This window comes from Podarcis filfolensis (genome assembly GCF_964270895.1).
Source record: "Podarcis filfolensis genome assembly, chromosome: 8".
Lineage (NCBI taxonomy): Eukaryota > Metazoa > Chordata > Lepidosauria > Squamata > Lacertidae > Podarcis > Podarcis filfolensis.
The window spans coordinates 77965488-77985321 of record NC_139611.1 but is presented as its reverse complement, the minus strand read 5'-3'; the positions used below and the strand labels follow the sequence as shown (position 1 = coordinate 77985321).

At 44.7% G+C, this 19834-nt stretch overlaps 1 protein-coding gene across 1 annotated transcript; it reads left to right on the top strand.

The window, feature by feature from the left end:
• Nucleotides 1–4878: 4878 nt before the first annotated feature.
• Nucleotides 4879–16889, top strand: LOC310768146 (phospholipase A2 inhibitor NAI-like; the record flags this gene model as incomplete). Its single annotated transcript, XM_083625861.1, has 5 exons — nucleotides 4879–5066; nucleotides 6102–6224; nucleotides 9705–9857; nucleotides 11409–11555; nucleotides 16696–16889. The coding sequence occupies exons 1-5, from the start codon at nucleotides 5015–5017 to the stop codon at nucleotides 16887–16889; spliced, it is 669 nt and encodes a 222-aa protein (XP_083481987.1). The 5' UTR covers nucleotides 4879–5014.
• Between the last annotated feature and the right edge of the window lie 2945 nt (nucleotides 16890–19834).

The following is a 19834-nucleotide window of genomic DNA, read 5'->3' as shown; positions in this document are numbered from 1 at the left end:
CTACTGTATGTGAAATCAGTTACCAAGACAAAAGATCCCCAAACACCTCGCATCTGTTTAAGTCTCCTCTCCAGGGCTTTTCCCATGACTGAGACTGTGTGCAGCTGATCTCAACTCTATCCCTTATCATGCCCCTCCTGGGATTCTTTTTTGGGGGGAGAGAAGGGGAGTAGCCTGTTGCAGGAGGAGGAGGAGGAGACACCTGTGACCAGAGGCACCAACCTGAGCCCCAGAATGTGGGTGCCCACCACACACAAGCACAACATGATGGTATGACATCACGTCATGCCATCACCTGCTGCCCTTCAAGTAGAGATGTGTATTGATGCTCAGAAAAGTTTATTAGATATTATCCTCCCTTCCTCATGTTTGTAAGTTCAGCAGAGTGTATCCCCTTGCTGCTTAAAAAGTTTTTGCTTTTTTCTCCCCCTTAAAACAATAATCAAAACGATTCTTGCTTGATTCTTGCGGAATCGCGTCCACCTGGAGCTGGATTGGGTAGCTCCTGCGGACCAAACAGACTGCTGCATTCTGGTTTCTATTGTTCTAGGACCAATCAGATTGCTGCATTCTGAATCCTATTGTTCAAGGACCAATCAGACTGCTTTATTTTGGATCATACTCAACTCAGTACATAACAGTGAGAGTTCATTCTTGGAAACTTACAGGAAGAAACTCAGAGGGCTTCAGCTCCTGTCATTTGCCTATCTAGCAAACATGCATTGTTGATTTGGTTGCATGGTAAATATCCCACACTTCACAGGCGGGTGGCAGTCCCCTCAGAAGGCGGAGCACATCACCCGCAGGAGAGGCAAGGAAAATCCACCTTCTCATTCACCTCTCACCCTGAGGACTCACGCTATCTTTCACCAGGACTTCAGCGCCACGTCTCTAGATCCATGGAGAGAAGTAGGCAGGGGCATGTTAGCAGATGAGGAAGCAGACGGAGGAAGAGGCCTCATGGAATTCTATGTAGTCTTGCAAAAATATAAATGCTAGTCTTCACACAATATAGACAAACCTTTTCTGATGTCCCCCTTGTGATCCCAAACAGAAGAACGATGTACTACCTCCCCCCCCCCCATAGGCCCTGTGGAGGGGCATGCAGTGGCTGCATTTGGCCACCAGGTCAGCGGTTCCCCACTCCTGGTATAGATTACTAAAGGCCTCCATAGTTTCCCAATTTTCATTCTCCTTTGGCTTCCCTTACTCAGCCAAATGAACAGCTTGGTGATTTTAGAAAGAAATTGTGAAACCATGTTTCTTCAGCAGGTACATTGTGAATCCCCTCGTCTTCAGCAGGTACACTGGGTGAGCACCACTTTGAGGCAATCAAAATTTGGGCTAATGTTAGATTTCTCACAAGCTTCAACTGGCACAGCTTGCATCAGCCTGCTGAACCAGTCCAGCTGTGCCAGAACCCTGTTGTTGCAATGGCCAGCAAGATGCCTGTGCAAAGCCTCAAAGCAGGACTGGACAGCAACACCATTTGGACCCACCCTGTCCCCCCACTTGTGATTCCCAGCAACTGACATTCACAGGAATACTGTCTCCAACACTTGAGGAAGAACATGGCCAAATTGGTTAGTATCCATTGATAGCCTTATCCTCCATCAGTTTCTTCTAATCCTCAATCAAACACATCCAGGTTGCTGCCCATCTTTACTTCCTGAGAGCAAATTCCAGAGTTTAACCATATGCTATTTCAAACAGTACAGTGGACCCTCGGGTTACGTTACCTTTGGGTAACGTAACTTTTGGGTTGAGGACGTAGCAAACCAGGAAGTGGGTTTGCCACTCGAGCACACGCAGAAGCGCTCTACGAACCTCACGAATGCGCATAAGTGCTCCACGGCGCTGCACACATGAGGAGAACAGGCGCCTCAGGTTACAAAGATTTCAGGATACGGCCAGGCCTCCGGAACAGATCCCATTCGTAACCAGAGGTACCACTGTACTTTCTTCCATCTTTCTCAAAGCTTCCAACATTCACTGTCCTTGGCTGCCCACAAATTCTAGTACTGTGAGAAAGGAATAAAAGCTTTTCTCTCTCCTGTTGCACTAAAGGCTTCCTGTGAATTGAAAGCTGACTAAACCTCAGGTGTGTAGGGAGCTACAAGAATGGCCCCAGTCAAAGGATCTCAGTGCTTGAGGTGTAGCATAAGGGTTTGTGCATTCCTCAAGGCACTTTTGGCTCACATTGCTCAGGGATCAGTGGAAATAAGCATAAGCACCTTGAATGTGACGTGGCAGCAAATTGGCAACCAGTGTCACTGTCTCAGCAACAGAGTGACACGTAGGCAGTAGTCTACTGCTATGAGCACTCTGGCTGTTGTGTCCTGCAATAGCTGCAGCTTCCGGACCTGATACAAAGACAGTCCCACTGTCCCACTGCATGCTGGTGTCTTGAAGTTACCACTGCATGAACCACTGCGTCCAGGCTGCCAAGCAATTGACCCAGAAATCATTCATAAGGCCTCCAGTTTTTCACGGTTCAAGCTCAATTTGTTGGCTGTCATGCACCATGGCATCCAAGAACCAATCCAGAGTTTCACTCCAAAACTCCAATTGACTCTTCCCAACAGCTTCATATTGATGTTCAAGAGCCACTGCATACCCTCCAACATTCCTCAGATGAAAACATGGACATTTCTCACTCCCCACAACTGACACTCCTCCCATTTTTGTCCCCCTCCCCATATCCCCACACAGCATTTTCTGTCAGAAGAATGGCAAGTTCCACAACCACATCATGAACAGGACACAGCACGTACATCCTCCACTGACCTGAGAATACCCCATTATCCCAGTTTAATTTTATTTATTTTATTTCATTTACTAGAGAAAAGCATGCACCAATAAATAAATTTTAGAAAGTGGCAACATTGGACACAAACATAAAAGATCTTTGGGGTAGAAGGGAAATCTAGACTCTTTGCACTCTCCCCTCCATGCCGCCCAGGGAGGCCTTGCCCTCTGCTTGCCCCTCAGATGCAATGCATTATGTGAGGAAGAGCCTCAGTTTTAGCAACCTCTTCTGCTTTACCTTTGCCATCTCTGCATATTCTAAGGCTTTCACCATCCATTCTTCCCTTCAGGGTATTCTCACAACTTTACACCTCTGAGCATAAAGATCCCTTGCCACTATAGCTGCATACATAAACAGAGTTTGTGATTTTGCTGACCAATATCACCTGCCAGAAGGGTTCTGGACTCTTGGAAAAGTCAGTTTGATTCCCACCCCTCCCTATATTATATATCATACCCCCAAAAACCTTAGCCTTCCTACAGGTCTACCACATGTGACAGAATGGCCCCATGTATTTCTTACATTTCCAACATTTTTTTGGTACATTTTTATATATTCGATCTAAGCTCTTCAGAGTGAAATAACATCGGTACATCATCTTATAATGATTCCCTCTTATAATATGAAGAAGAAGATGGTGAAGGAAGAGGACATGAGCCCAATGTCACTCTCCCCACCCCCTCCATTGTGATTACCAACATCTCGGAGTCCCATTCTTCTTGGAAGAAACAATTTGAAGAATCTAAGCCTACAGTAAATTATGTAGCAGCATTATATATTACACAAATATATACATAATACAGTGGTATACTGTGAAACAGTATAGCAGATGCTGTTAAGTTGTGTTAATTAAGCTGTGTCAGCAATAGGATATAGTATACAGTAGTACCTCTGGTTAAGAACTTAATTCATTCCGGAGGTCCGTTCTTAACCAGAAACTGTTCTTAACCTGAGGTACCACTTTAGCTAATGGGGCATCCCGCTGCCACCGAGCTGCTGCCACCTGATTTTTGTTCTCATCCTGAAGCAAAGTTCTTAACCCAAGGTACTATTTCTGAGTTAGCAGAGCCTGTAACCTGAAGCATCTGTAACCCGAGGTACCACTGTACTAACTTTGCAGCAAGAAAACTCTCCCAGGACATCTGTGGTGCTGCCACTCTCCATCTCTCATTGTCCAAATGCCAAATCCACATCATTCATGATGTCTTTGAGTTTTCATCAGCATCGCAAGAGAAACCAAAGCAAAGGACGTGGAGCTGTGCTTGCGTATATCCAGTAAAAGATAGTCCCTTAAATCTGCAATTTCGGTGTGAGTCAGGACCCAGACCTGCAACCCACACCCACCTGCACTTAACTCTGTTGTTGTTTAGTCGTGTCCGACTCTTCGTGACCCCCTGGACCAGAGCACACCAGGCACTCCGGTCAACCACTGCCTCCCACAGTTTGGTCAAATTCATGTTAATAGCTTCGAGAACACTGTCCAACAATCTCGTCTTCTGTTGTACCCTTCTCCTGCCCTCAATCTTTCCCAGCATCAGGGTCTATTCCAGGGAGTCTTCTCTACTCATGAGGTGGCCAAAGTATCGGAGTCTCAGCTTCAGGATCTGTCCTTCCAGTGAGCACTCAGGGCTGATTTCTTCAGAATGGATAGGTTTGATCTTTTTGCAGTCCATGGGACTCTCTTAACTCTAACAAACTTATTTTAAAGAGCAAGTGGACCAATTCCTTACCCCAAACAAGTGCATTTAATGGGAGTGAGGGGATCCGGGTCACTGTGCATTTTATTACTGTACCACAAAGGAAACTGTGGAGAGACATTTGTCCCCCTTTCAAAAAAGTTCATACTGTCAGGGATACTGCCTTGGCTTCCAGAAAGCTAATCCAATTTCAGTGCTGTAACCTGATGGGACCCGTTTCCCCACATCCAGGGTTGAGAAATTGAGGCTGGAACAGATTAGGAGGGACGTGTCCTTGGAAGGGGGAAGAGATTTAATTGCTTTTCAACACTGTGCTTTATATTATGGTATAGCATGATTAGAATTCTAGCAATTTATGACACTGTGCTGAATCCATTGTTCCTGGGTGCTGGCAAAGTGCTCCTTGCAATCCTCTATAAATTCCTCCAACTAAGCCTCTTCATGCATCAGTTCCTTGCTTGGCCCAGTGCTGTTCTCGAACTCCTTCCTGCCTCTTCAGCTCTCTAGAATGATGAAGACACTCCTGATCTCCTGCCTCCTCTTGGTCCTGCTTCCTCCAGGTGAGCAGAACCACAACTGCTGTGCTGTTCGTCATGTTTCCAGGAAGGAACGAAGTGGGGGGGGCGGTCAGCCATTAAAGCAGGATGAGGAAGGAACCAGGACTTGTGGTTCCTTTGAAAGGGAGAGGAATAAAGCACAAGGCCAGATTACAAAGGATCCTCAATGATATATTGTTTTGTTCCCAAATTTCAATTTTTATTTAACCAAATGCGTACAGAGAGCTGTGGCATCCCCAAGTACATTGGGGGAACAAGAAAGGCAATAATTCACTCTTCGATAAACCAGAATCCTGGTTCATATTTAAAGCAAAGAGTAAGTTTCTTGCATTTGTAGAAACTTATGATAGGAGACAATGTATAGGCACAATTCTTCTCATATTTTGGAGGGGAATTACCCGGCCCCCCATGCAAACAATACGTTTCCTGATGTTACACACCACCCGAATCTCTGAGTGGAGTCAGATGCCAGGGGTACCAGATGTGCTTACCAGAGTCTGTCATGTTTGCTGGTGCTGATGGGAGTTGTAGTACAACAACTTAAGGAGGGTTAAAGGTTTCCCCACACCTTCTCTACTGGTTCTCTCCCTCAGCCTGCAGGAGCCATCTTGGACAGTCATTCTCTGGTCTATGCAAGACCCACCCCTATTCACAGAGTTTAAGAACTACAGAGGGAATATATATAGAAAGCATTATGTAGCTGAACAATGGTCCATCTAGTCTAACCTCTTGTTCTTGCCATGGGTCCTAAGGGAAGCCCGTAAGAAAGATCTGAGTGCAACAGCTCCCTTTATGCGGTTTCCAGTAACTAGTTTTCAGACAAATAGTGCCTCCAATGTTGCAGAAAAAATATATCGAGGATGGTAGCCATGTATTTATCTAGTCTGCTTTTGAAGCTATCCAAGTCGATGGCCTTTGTTACCTCTTGTAAGATGAAGTTTGGAGCAGAAAGTGTTGTGTTCATGTACCTTGACGCAGAGCTATTCCTCCTACACAGTTACTAATGTTTTCCAAATCCATTTTCCCCCCTGTCTGCAGTGGCATCTCTGATATGTGAGTCTTGTTTCAGTCAAGGAAAGTATTGCAGAAATGCCACCACTGAGGAGTGTGACGATTCCAGTGACCAGTCCTGCTTGTCTGCCAGTGGAGTAGGCAAACTGTGTAAGTGAGAAGAACTTTCATCCTCTTTGATCACCAAAACATAAACACCCTGACTCACTTTCTAAGGCCATATCTTAGCCACAAGCCACGGAACATGACTTTACATAAAGTGGTGTTCTAGGTTCTGCATTGCCTGTAGGAGCAGGGAAGAAATTCAAGTCAGTTCATATTTTAAGGTGCATTTACTCAATTGGCAGAGCAAAACAAAGCCATCCTTCAGAATCTGCCCTTCTCCCATTTTTGCAATTCAGTTGTCCAGCCATGTAATCAATAGACAAATGCACACACTAGGGTAAAGTGTGCATACAATAACGTACAACAGCTCTTGTAGTTGGAGTGAGTCTGTCAGGTTCCCATCTCCCAGGCCAAGTGAAAAATGACCTGCAAAGCAGAGTTTGCCAGGATTCACAGACAATATGGTCAACAAACATCCCCCCACCCCCATGGGGGAAACCATGACACCATGACTACTTAAATCAGTATGACCCTGCAGATAGGGCCTAAGAGTAAAAATTACATTCACACTAAATTTTGATGGGGGGTGGGGGGAGTTGGCAACTGATATGAAAATGTGGAGAAATGAACTTAAAATAAGAAACCAAGAGAAACTGACACTGACATAATCATAATAATAATAATTTATTATTTGTACACCGCCCATCTGGCTGGGTTTCCCCAGCCACTCTGGGCGGCTTCCATAGAAACCAAAAATACACTAAAATATCACATGTTAAAAACTTCCCTGAACCGGGCTGACATATTGCCCCTTCCTAATTGCCTGTGGTACATGCTCCCTTTATGAGCTCCATCACCGACTCTCATTGGTCCAGTTACAGGGTGGTTTTGATTTCAATCATGACTTCAATTACTAGTCAGTAAGACTTGATTTCATTTATTTATTTTTACAGAAAGACTCATTCTTGCTGGTATAATCTTAATATTTGCAGCGAGATGAAGGTTTTGTTTTTGGAATAATAAATTTTCAGAGTAGTTTTTACAGTTATATCAAAAATTACTGATTTGGTTATACTATTAGAAATACATTGACAGATAATTATGAAATTTTTGTGAGGTTTAATAAATTAACTGTTTATATTTGGACAATTTTCTGCTGTACTTTATTGGAAGGGAAAAATAATCATTTAATTAATAACAATTTAAACAAATTATTTAACTAAAACAATAACATTATAACATATGTATCCATGTTTGTTAACTGATGTGGTTAAATGTTTTTTTAAGAAATACATTGGAGGGAGTTATAGCACACATGAAAAACTTAAAACAAATCCTTATTTCCTGATGAGGATAGCCTTTGGACTATAATGTAACTTAAATAGAAAACTATCTTTAGAAAGATTTTTCCACCAAAAGCATTTTTTTTTAAAAAATACAATTTAAATTTTAAAAGACCAATTTAAAATTTAAAAATTCTGATTTAAATTTTAAAATCTGATTATTTTTATTTAAAAAAAAAATAATTGATTTTAATCCACCCTGTCCAGTTACCTGGGCAGCCACAAAACTTATTTCATTGATGAATTCCTTCCCATGAAACCTCCTGAACTGGTCCCATTCGATAAGGAGAAGGGTGGTAGAAACCTCTGGACAGCCAAAGGTTCTCCATTCCTGACTCACATTCAACAAATAAATAAATAAAACTGGAGAAATCTCTTTCTACTCCAAGCAGGTCCTGCTCAAGACAATTGGATACCTGAGGCAAACCATGAAATGTTCCCCACCCCGCAGACCCGGAAGAAAGGGGTGACTGAAGATTAGGCCTGGGCGATTTATTGCTATATCGCCCCAGGACTGGTATGAGGGGCAGACTGTGATGACAGCTTCACTCAGCAGTAAATCAGTGGGGGAAACCCTGCCTATCCCGAGTCCCTCTGGCTCCAGCACCCAGCACACTGAGGAAAAACAAAACAAGCAGCAACCTGGAGCTGGAGGCAGACGAACTCAGAAGGGGTGGCAGTTTCATTAAAGATATATCGCTGAGTAAAATCACCATCGTGTTCTGTCCTTCATACCGGCAGTGGGAGAAACAAGCTGCATGATGAGGCTTATAAAGGTTATTCCTCCCTCCCTCCTTAAACTGCTTGGGTTAAGAGCACACCGCTGCCCTCGCCTCAGCCCAGCAATTTTGCGGAAACCCCAAATGAGCCAGTAGTGGGGCAGGGGCTCAGTTAAAGTGCTCCCCCTCCCCAGCTGCAAGAGCCTGGGTGGAGTGCAGGCTCCAGCCAGAGACAGCTTTGGCTGCCACCTGGCTGCCGTTTTCAGCACAGGAGGAAAGACAGAGCCCACTCTGCCAGTCAAAGGCAGCCAGGCAGTGCAGGCAGCCCTGCAAGGCACTGGTAGGGTGGCTTTGCAGCCTGCGCTTTGCGAATGACCACCCCACAAGGAAAGAGGCAGTGTGCCTGCACGGGCACCAGCGAGGCGGAGGGAGTCTCAGAAAGGAGCTCCGAGGTGGTATTTGATGCGGGTGGCGCTGTTATTTAAACCACAGAGCCTAGGGACTTGCTGATCAGAATGTCAGTGGTTCGAATCCCCGCGACGGGGTGAGCTCCCGTTGCTCGGTCCCTGCTCCAGCCAACCTAGCAGTTCGAAAGCATGTCAAAGTACAAGTAGATAAATAGGTCAAGGTAAATAGGTCTGGCGTCAACGTAAATGGCATTTCTGTGCACTGCTCTGGTTCGCCAGAAGTGGCTTAGTCCTGCTGGAACATGACCTGGAAGCTGTACGCCGGCTCCCTCGGCCAATAAAGCGAGATGAGCATCGCAACCCCAGAGTCGGTCACGACTGGACCTAATGGTCAGGAGCCCCATTACCTTTTAAATTACGATGGGTGAAATCTGAAACCAGCGAGACGAACTGTTTGAAAAGGACTGCAGTAGATTTGTACCATATATGAATAGACATTGCAAACATTTTAAAACATTTGCAGGATTGATTTAAAATATTTTGTTAGGTTATGATTTGATACCTGTTTATAAATATTAGAAGTAAGTCTTTTAAGTATGGAGATAAAGTAAATAGGGTGATTTAGAAATGCAAAATAAAAGTGAATGCATATGGAAGTCAGGGAGGGGGACGGGAGGAAGTCAATGCTCAATTTGAGCAAACATATATATGTGACGTAGAAATTTTATTTGGTTGTTATAAAGGAAAAAAGAAATTTTAATAAACATTATATTAAAAAAGAAAAAGGAAGGAGCTCCAAGGTCCCTGTCACGAACAACAGGGACATGGGGTGGCTCAGCTGGGGGAGAGGAACTGACGAGGAGGTGGCAGATCTTGCCTCCAAGGATCACACCATAGCTTCAAAGGCAGCAGCATCAGGCGATGCTTTTCTTGGTGGTCAGATCCCCTGCCCCTCTGGATCCTGCCACATAAGGTGATCATCAATCCTTGCCTCATGGGTGGACCAGCCCTATCTCCATGTCTAGTTGTTTCCTATTCCAATTCTTTCTTTTATAGCACTTTTGGGGTCAAAATTGGTTCTCAAGTCCTGCATCGATACAGAGTTGTGTGAGGAAAACTATGCCAGTGTCTCCATAACCTCATCAATATACTTGCACAGCAAGTCAACCTGCTGCAATACAGATATGTGCAACAGCGGACCTCCTGAAAGTAAGTATCATCATCAGGAAAGCTGGTCCCGTGAAACTCAAGTAATGAGAGATGTCAAAGAAAGACAAACAAGTTTTTCGCAGTGTCCTGATGTCAGGGACTGGCTAGACAAGGAGGAGTGGTGGCAGCCAGTCACTCCAGGAGGTGCCTGAGGGTGACACTAGGAAAGACAATTTATTTGAGCTTTATTTGGGGGGTTGAAAGTCATTCATTATTACTGTTAGAGACTTCTGACAGGAGCTTCACAAGATCATTTTTGATAGCGTGCAAACCCACTCACCATGACAAGGTGATGATCCAGCGAGTGAGAAGGCAGTATGATACCTCTGGATTGGCCAGGCCTTCTACAAACATCCGCAACATGGGCTCCTGTCTTCGCCAACAGAACAGTGCTTTCTAAGAGGATATTTGTATTATTAAACAACATAGCATAGTAAAAGAAAGACTGCAGATAGAACAAAACCCAAAACCATGTATCAATAACAAGATTACTTGAACAGCATTCAGCATTCATGAGCAAATATTACAAGGAAGCTTCACAGTTCTACCTTAGTCCTAGAAACATTCCTCACATGATGTTACTCACAGTCCCTCTCCTGCAGCAGCTTCTGATATTTACAACCCTACTCTTTCCTTCAAAGAGCTTAAGGTGTCGTGTCTGGCTCTCCTGTTCACCATTTTAGCCTCAAACACCCGTGTAAAATAAGTTAGGCTAAGGGGCAGTGTCTGGCCCCAGATCACACAGCAAGTGTCGTGGCTCAAGTACAGATTTGACCTCTGGTCTCCTCCCACCCTTGTTCCTGATGTAGATGTTCACATTCCCTTGTTCCTGATGTAGATCTTCACTCACCCCTCCTTCCTTGGTGGGAGGAGGCACCATTTTATGGTTCGCCTTAGCATTCACAACACCCTGGTGTAAGCTTTTATTGTAAACACTATAACAACACTAGGACAAAGAATTCTGGGAGTGGTAGTTTCTTAAGGGTGCTGAGGGTTAATTGGAAAAGCCCTATTCCCCTCACAGAGCTATGGATTAGCAAACAAACCCCACACAATAGCTCTTATTAGCTGGCATTTTTTCTTAGGTGAAATCATGATTTTACCAAAACTAAGCACATGTTTTCCCACAAGTGATTTTTAAGGATAAAACTACTAAGAGCTTTCTTTCTCTTTCCCGCTCTTGGGAAGAGTGCCATTTTGTAGAATTTTATCATCATTTGTGTGTATCCATGGCTACCATTTTGTCTCTCAGAATGCCCCCCAGTGGTGCTCAGTGCTAAGCCCAATTGCTTAAAGTTATATCCCTGTGCTTGAAATGTTTGCTGTGAATATGGCCCCAGTCAGAAATCTCTTGCACCATGCCTTAATGTAGCCCAGGATGAATGGAGCATGGCTGAAGCACTCCACTTGCAGAAGTGCTAGAAGGTGGTACACATCCATCTTGGAAGGGGAAGCACAATTCCCACCCCTCACGTACAGCAAGTTGTGGTTTGCATCTGCAAAAGAAATACATTGACTAATTGCAATGTTGGTGTGGTGATTGTTTTCCAGTGCCTGAGAGTGAGACGAGGGAGCCCAATGGGCTAAAGTGCCCGAGTTGCATCAACATCTTTTCAGATGAGTGTGAGAGCAATAAGACGGTCAGCTGCAGAAATGATGAGGATCAATGCTTCTACCTTGCGGCTAGCTTGGACTTCGGTGAGTCTTGTATGATGGAGTGCAGCTAGTGCCCCATCTGTACTACACATTTAAAGCATAGATTTTGTTAAATAAAAATACATCTTTAAATTTGCACTTTAAATTGGGGGGGGAGGGGTAGGATGGAGACCCACAGGCCCAGGGGCCAAAGGCATTCCTCTAGGACTCTCTCTCTCTGGCCTTTGGGATCCTCCTTAGCCACACCTCCTTTCCCTAGGCCACACCCTTCACAAGCCCCACTTCATACCCTACCTGTATGCTTTGGCCTGGCTGGATTGTTGCCCCTGAATCTTGGTTACCTGGAGGGAGAACAGAGAGGGGTGTGTGAATGTATCTAGAAAATAGCCTGCCGTGTAAAGGTGAATTTTACATATGTTTCCATTGGCATGTGGACCTCCCAGAAGGTCATCCAGACTGGAAAAAGGCTCTTGGTCTGAAAAAAGTTGCCCACCCTTCTGTTTGAGGGAGTGGGATTTGGATTCCAAAAATATGTGTGTCTGTTTTTCCCAACAGGGGGAAGCAGCATCCTGGGCGCTGTCCGAGGCTGTGCAACAGCTAATGTGTGTTACATTGATTGGTTGCAAGAGACTGTTCTTGGATCATTGGGATTTGAGATCACTCAATTAGAGTGCACTGAGGCAATGGGTGATGATGCCACAGAAGACACCACCGTTTCGCCTAGGGGTTGAAGAAGGGGAGGTCTCAGCCTGAGGGCTCCCAGGCTTTCTTTCTAGAAGTCTAGAAGCTCCTCCTCAAAGACAGGCTGTATTTGACTTTCATGCGCAAATGACGTCATTGAATCATGTCCAAAATAAATATATATGGCAAATCATGTATGTTGTATCATTTTACCAAAAGCAACATTTCTTGGGCAAAATAATAGTGCTTGGAGGTGGGAGATAGCTTTGGCAGCGGGCAGGGGTGAAATCCCTGGCCAGACTTTCAGCTCCAATTTTAATCAATTAATATTAGCCGACTTTGGGTGGTGCATCCCATTTCTCCACTTAAGCTAAAATGGGGAGGAAAAAGAAATGGAAGGAAGATAAAGTCCCTACCAGAGAAGAATGGCAGACTTTGGGCTGCCTTGCTGTCAAGAATGGTCTATCCCATTTCGCCACTAGAGGTAAAACGGGGAGTGCCACAGCAGATGTGCTGCGCAACCCCCACCAAAGCTAATACTTCAGGAATTCTTTAAGACTCAGTCAATGAGTGCAGCATATTTTCTTCTGCAAAACCATGTAAATATTCTAAGGTATTTACTTTAAAGTTTGTTGTGGCCTGTCCCTCTTGTACAAATTCAGGTACTTCTTAAAGTGTCGTTATGAAATTCCTGGGGGAGATTAATCAATGACAGTCCTATACTGGGACACATTTCAGTCATGTAACAGCTCAGACTGAATGTTGAGGCAGACAATTCGGCCTCACAGTTAAAGAGAGCCAGCAAGCTTTGCCTCCTTTTTTTAGGGGGACTCAGGTTTCTCCTGGTTCCACAAAAGTTTGAGTTAACTCTTTCTTAGTAAAAACACTATTTTCACAGAGTGTCAGGCCAGATGAATACAACAGCTCATTTCCAGTGGGTTTTAGTCCATGAAATCAGTTACCAAGACGATCCCCAAACACCTCACATCTGCCTAAGTCTGCTATCCAGGGCTTTTTCCATGTCTGAGACTGTGTGCAGCTGATCTCACCTCTACTCTTTTCATGCCCCTCCTGGGATTATTTTTTTTGGGGGGGGAGAAGGGGAGTAGCCTGTTGCAGGAGGAGGAGGAGAAACCTGTGACCAGAGGCACCAACCTGAGCCCCAGTATGTGGGTGCCCACCGCACACAAGCACAACATGATGGTATGACATCACGTCAGGCCATCACCTGCTGCCCTTCAAGTCGAGATGTGTATTGATGCTCGGAAAAGTTGTATTTATTAGATATTATCCTCCCTTCCTCATGTTTGTAAGTTCAGCAGAGTGTATCCCCTTGCTGCTTAAAAAGTCTTTCCTCCCCCCCCCTTAAAACAATAATCACACAGATTCTTGCTTGCAAAAGGTAAAGATAAAATATACTCATTCAGAATACTTGCTGAAGAGTAACAGATACAGCAGCTTTGTCCAGAGGCTTAAAATGGTAATCCAGTTACAAAGACATACTTTGGTCAAGCTGATGGTGGAGTCTGAGCTTTGGAGCTCAGACAAGCAAATGGTTCTACATTGCTGGAAGAATAATGATGAGAGAGCAAAAAGGAAGAGGAAGTGCCCACACCCTCAACAAATGGGGCACAGTGGGAGTGTCTTTCAGATTTCCTTCTAGGAACCACACAGGAAAATACTCAGAGGGCTTCAGCTCCTGTCATTTGCCTATCCAGCAAACATGCAGTGTTGGTTTCGCTGCATGGTAAATATCCCACACTTCACAGGCGGGTGGCAGTCCCCTCAGAGAGCAGAGCACATAGTCCACAGGAGAGGCAAGGGAAGTCCGCCTTCTCATTCACCTCTCACCATGCCCAGTCACGCTACCTTTCACCAGGACTTCAGCGCCAACTCTCTATTTCCATGGGGTCAAGAAAGCAGCGGCATGTTGACAGAAGAGGAAGCAGAGGGAGGAAGAGGCCCCGTGGCATTTTATGTAGTCAAAATATAAATGCTAGTCTTCACACAAAATATGCAAACATTTTCTGATGTCCCCCTTGTGATCCCAAACAGGGATGTACTACCTCCCCCCCCATAGGCCCTGTGGAGGGGCATGCAGTGGCTGCATTTGGCCCCCAGGTCAGTGATTCCCCACTCCTGGTATAGATTACTCAAGGCCTCCATAGTTTCCCGTTTCTCTCTCTCCTTTGGCTTCCCTTACTCAGCCAAATGAACAGCTTGGTGATTTTAGAAAGAAATTGTGAAACCATGTTTCTTCAGCAGAAGTGCTCCACAGCGCCGCACGCATGTGCAGAAAGGGGGCCTCAGGTTATGAAGATTTTGGGATATGGCCAGGCCTCCGGAAAAGATCCCATTCATAACCACTGTACTTTCTTCCATCTTTCTCAAATCTTCTGGCATTCACTGCCATTGGCTGCCCACAAATTCTAGTGTTATAAGAAAGGAATAACAGCTTTTCTCTGTCCTGTTGCACTAATGGCTTAATGTGAATTGAAGGCTGACTAAACCTCAGATGTGTAGGGAGCTACAAGAATTGCCCCATCAAAGAAACTCACTGCTTGAGGTGTAGCATAAGGGTTTGCACACTCCTCAAGGCCCTTTGGGCTCACATTGCTCAGGAATCTGTGGAAATAGACATAAGCACCTTGAATGTTACCTGGCAGCAAATTGGCAACCAGTGCCAATTTCTCAGCAACAGAGTGACATGTGGCCAGTAGCCTGCTGCTATGAGCACTCTGGCTGTTGTGTTCTGCAATAGCTGCAGCTTCTGGACCTGATACAAAGACAGCCCCACTGCATACTGCCAATGTCAAGTCTTTAGGTTACCAGTGCATGAACCCCTGTGTCCAGGCTGCCAAGCAATTGACCTATCTCCAAGACCCGGAAATCACTTAGTCATAAGCCTCTAGTTTTTCATGGGTCAAGCTCAGTTTATAGGCTGTTATGCACCATGGCATCCAGGCACCAATCCAGAGTTTGTGCTATGGAGTTTCTAGAGTTGGGTATCTTCAACATATGGAAGACACTTCACTCCAGAACTCCAAATGACTGTTCCCAGCACCTTCATATTGATGTTCAATAGCCACTGCATACCCTCCAGCATTCCTCAGATGAAAATAGGGACATTTCTCACTCCCCACAACTGACACTCCCACCATTTTTGTCCCCCCATGCCCACATACAGCATCTTCTGTCAGAAGAATGGCAAGTTCCACAACCACATCACGCACAAGGAAAGAGGCAATGTGCCTGCACGGACACCCGCGAGGTGGAGGGAGCCCCAGAAAGGAGCTCCGAGGTGGTATTTGCTTAAATATATAGAATTCAAGATAAGGTATGTTGAAAATGTAAGGAGAGGGAAGGGAACTTCTTTCATATGTGGTGGATGTGTCCTAAGATTAAAGCCTACTGGGATGTGATATATAATGAACTGAGAAAGATTTTCAAAAATAATTTTAGTAAAAAACTAGAGGCTTTTTTATTAGGGATAATAGGTGAAAAAATTCCCCAAAAGACATAAATATATTTATGTATGCTACCGCGGCAGAAAGGATACTTTTAGCCCAGAAATGGAAGCAGCAGGAACTTCCAACGTTGAAAGAATGACAGACAAAGATGATTGAATACGCTGAGCTGGCGAGACTGATGGGAGAAATCCAAAACCAGCGAGAAAAAGTGTTTGAAAAGGACTGGAGTAAATTTGTACAATATATGAATGAACATTACAAACATTTTAAAACATTTACAGGATTGATTTAAAATATTTTGTTAGGTTATGATTTGATACCTGGATATAAATATTAGAAGTAAGTCTTTTAAGTATGGAGATAAAGTAAACAGGGTGATTTAGAAATGAGAAGATAAAAGTGATTGCATATGGAAGTCAGGGAGGGGGACGGGAGGAAGTCAATGCTCAATTTGAGCAAACATATATGTGATGAGGAAATTTTATTTGGATGTTATAAAGGAAAAAAGAAATTTTAATTAACATATTAAAAAAGAAAAAGGAAGAAGCTCCAAGATCCCTGCAACGAACAACAGGGACATGGGGTGGCTCAAATGGGGGAGAGGAACTGACGAGGAGGTGGCAGATCTTGCCTCCAAGGATCACACCACAGCTTCAAAGGCAGCAGCAGCAGGCAATGCTTTTCTTGGTGGTCAGATCGCATGCCCCTGTGGATCCTGCCACATAAAGGTAAAGGGACCCCTGACCATTAGGTCCAGTCGTGACCGACTCTGGGGTTGCGGCGCTCAACTCGCTTTATTGGCCAAGGGAGCCGGCGTACAGCTTCCGGGTCATGTGCCAGCATGACTAAGCCGCTTCTGGCGTACCAGAGCAGCGCACGGAAACACCGTTTACCTTCCCACCGGAGTGGTACCTATTTATCTAATTGCACTTTGACGTGCTTTCAAACTGCTAGGTGGGCAGGAGCCTCATGGGTGGACCAGCCCTATCTCCAGGTCTAGTTATTTCCTTTTCCAATTTTTTCTTTTATAGCACTTTTGGGGTCAAAAATGGTTATCAAGTCCTGCATCGATACAGAGTTGTGTGATGCAGACTATGCCAGTTCCTCCATAACCTCATCAGTGTACACAGCAAGATATCCTGCTGCAAGACAGATATGTGTAACAGCGGAGCTCCTGAAAGTAAGTATCATCAGGAAAGATGATCTCACAAAACTCAAGCAATGAGAGAGGTCAAAGAAAGACAAACAAGCTTTTGGCAGTATCCTGATGTCAGGGACTGGCTAGACAAGGAGGAGTGGTGGCAGCCAGTCGCTCCAGGAGGTGCCTGAGGGTGACAATAGGAAAGAATATTTCAAACCTGATTCAGATTGGTAGGACAGGGAGGAGCCACTGACAGAGGGAACCAGAAGGGAAGCATTGGAGCCATAGTATGGGGGTGGCGGGAACTAATAGAACAAAACTCAAAATCCCAATAAGAAGATTACTTGAACAACATACAGCATCTATTAGCAAAAATTACAAGGGAGCATCACAGTTTTACCTTAGTCCTAGAATCACCCCTCCCTTAATTTTACTCACAGTTCCTCTCCTACAGCAGCTTCTGGTATTTGCATCCTATGCTTTCCTCCAAAACGCTTTAGCTCCCGCTCACCATTTTAGCCTCAAAATATCCAGTTAAATAGGTTAAACTGAGAAATGGTTCCTGGCCCCAGGCCACTCAGCAAGTGTCATGGCTACAGTGGAATTTGAACCCTGGTCTCCTAGATTCTGGTCCAATCCTCTAACCACTACACTTCACTGGTTCATTGGTTTCCTGGAGTTCTAGCCCCCAAACCTAGAGTGACCCATCTTCTTTGATGCATTTTCATTTGTAGAGATATTTTGAGTGGGACAGGCCCCTGTCCTTCTTGTATGGGAAGGAACTGATTTCTTTTAGGTTTGCATTCAAGGAATTAATATCTTCAGGTTAAAGCAAACGCTAAGAAAGATATAGTCAGTGCAATGGGCTCCAGTGCCACCTAATTACTAAGCTATAGAGGAACACTATCTACACAAAGGGGAGAACCAGGTGGTGCAAAGAATAAAAGGTTTTTTAAAAAATACATTTGTTGCTCCACTCACTTTCGCAACAGGCCCTGCCACTGGCATGTGGTCTTGAGAAGCTTGCCTAGAAGGAAATGTGGCCCTCAATGAAAACAGTTAATACGAAGGTTCAAACTGTAAGCCTCGGCTAGGCCCCTGGCATACACCAGCTGCTGACGCAGGCCTGTATCACCATGACCAGATGTTCACAGATGTTCATATATCACCACTTGCTCTTTAAAATAAGTTGGTTACATTTAAGAGCAGGTGGGATGGGGGAATGCAGGGCTTTGTCCAGAGTAGCTTGCGTATTTAAGGGACTATCTTTTACTGGGGCTGGATATACACAAGCTCAGCTCCACGTCATTTGCCTTATATATGCAGCTGTATTTAGATATGCAGCGACAGTGGCAAGGGGTCTTTATGCTAAGAAGTGGAAAGTTGTGAGAATACCCTGAAAGGAAGAATGGATGGTGAAAGCCTTAGAATTGTGTTTTAATATTCTGCTGGAAGCCACCCAGAGTGGTTGGGGAAACCCAGCCAAATGGGTGGGGTATAACTAATAAATGATTATTGTTGTTGTTGTTGTTGTTGTTGTTGTTGTTGTTGTTGTTGTTATTATTATTATTATTATTATTATATGCAGAGATGGCAAAGGTAAAGGAGGAGAGGCTACTACAACTGAGGCCTGTCCCCACGTAATGCATTGGATCTGAGGGGTAGGCAGAGGGCAAAGCCTCCCTGGACGGCATGGAGGGGGGAGTGAAACGAGTCTAGATTCCCCCCTCCCCATACACACACACACACACACACACACAGAGAGAGAGTGGTACCTCTGCTTACGTACTTAATTCGTTCCGGAGGTCCGTTCTTAACTTGGAACTGTTCTTAACCTGAAGCATCACTTTAGCTAATGGAGCATTCTGCTGCTGCTGTTCTCATCCTGAAGCAAAGTTCTTAAACCGAGGTAATATTTCTGGGTTAGCAGATTCTGTAACCTGAAGCGTATGTAACCTGAAGCATATGTAACCCAAGGTACCACTGTGTGTGTGTGTCTGTTTGTCTAATGTTGCCACCTTCTAAAATTTATTTATTAATGCATGCCTTTCTTTTTGTAAATGTACCAAAGCATGAAATAAAATAAAATTGGGATTATGAGGTTTTCTCTGGTCAGTGGAGGCTGTACGTTCTGTGTCCTGTGCGTGATGTGGTTGTGGAACTTGCCATTCCTCTGACAGGAGATGCTGTATGTGGGCATGGGGGGACAAAAATGGTGGGAGTGTCAGTTGTGGGGAGTGAGAAATGTCCCTATTTTCATCTGAGGAATGCTGGAGGGTATGCAGTGGCTATTGAACATCAATATGAAGGTGCTGGGAACAGTCATTTGGAGTTCTGGAGTGAAGTGTCTTCCATATGTTGAAGATACCCAACTCTAGAAACTCCATAGCACAAACTCTGGATTGGTGCCTGGATGCCATGGTGCATAACAGCCTATAAACTGAGCTTGACCCATGAAAAACTAGAGGCTTATGACTAAGTGATTTCCGGGTCTTGGAGATAGGTCAATTGCTTGGCAGCCTGGACACAGGGGTTCATGCACTGGTAACCTAAAGACTTGACATTGGCAGTATGCAGTGGGGCTGTCTTTGTATCAGGTCCAGAAGCTGCAGCTATTGCAGAACACAACAGCCAGAGTGCTCATAGCAGCAGGCTACTGGCCACATGTCACTCTGTTGCTGAGAAATTGGCACTGGTTGCCAATTTGCTGCCAGGTAACATTCAAGGTGCTTATGTCTATTTCCACAGATTCCTGAGCAATGTGAGCCCAAAGGGCCTTGAGGAGTGTGCAAACCCTTATGCTACACCTCAAGCAGTGAGTTTCTTTGATGGGGCAATTCTTGTAGCTCCCTACACATCTGAGGTTTAGTCAGCCTTCAATTCACATTAAGCCATTAGTGCAACAGGACAGAGAAAAGCTGTTATTCCTTTCTTATAACACTAGAATTTGTGGGCAGCCAATGGCAGTGAATGCCAGAAGATTTGAGAAAGATGGAAGAAAGTACAGTGGTTACGAATGGGATCTTTTC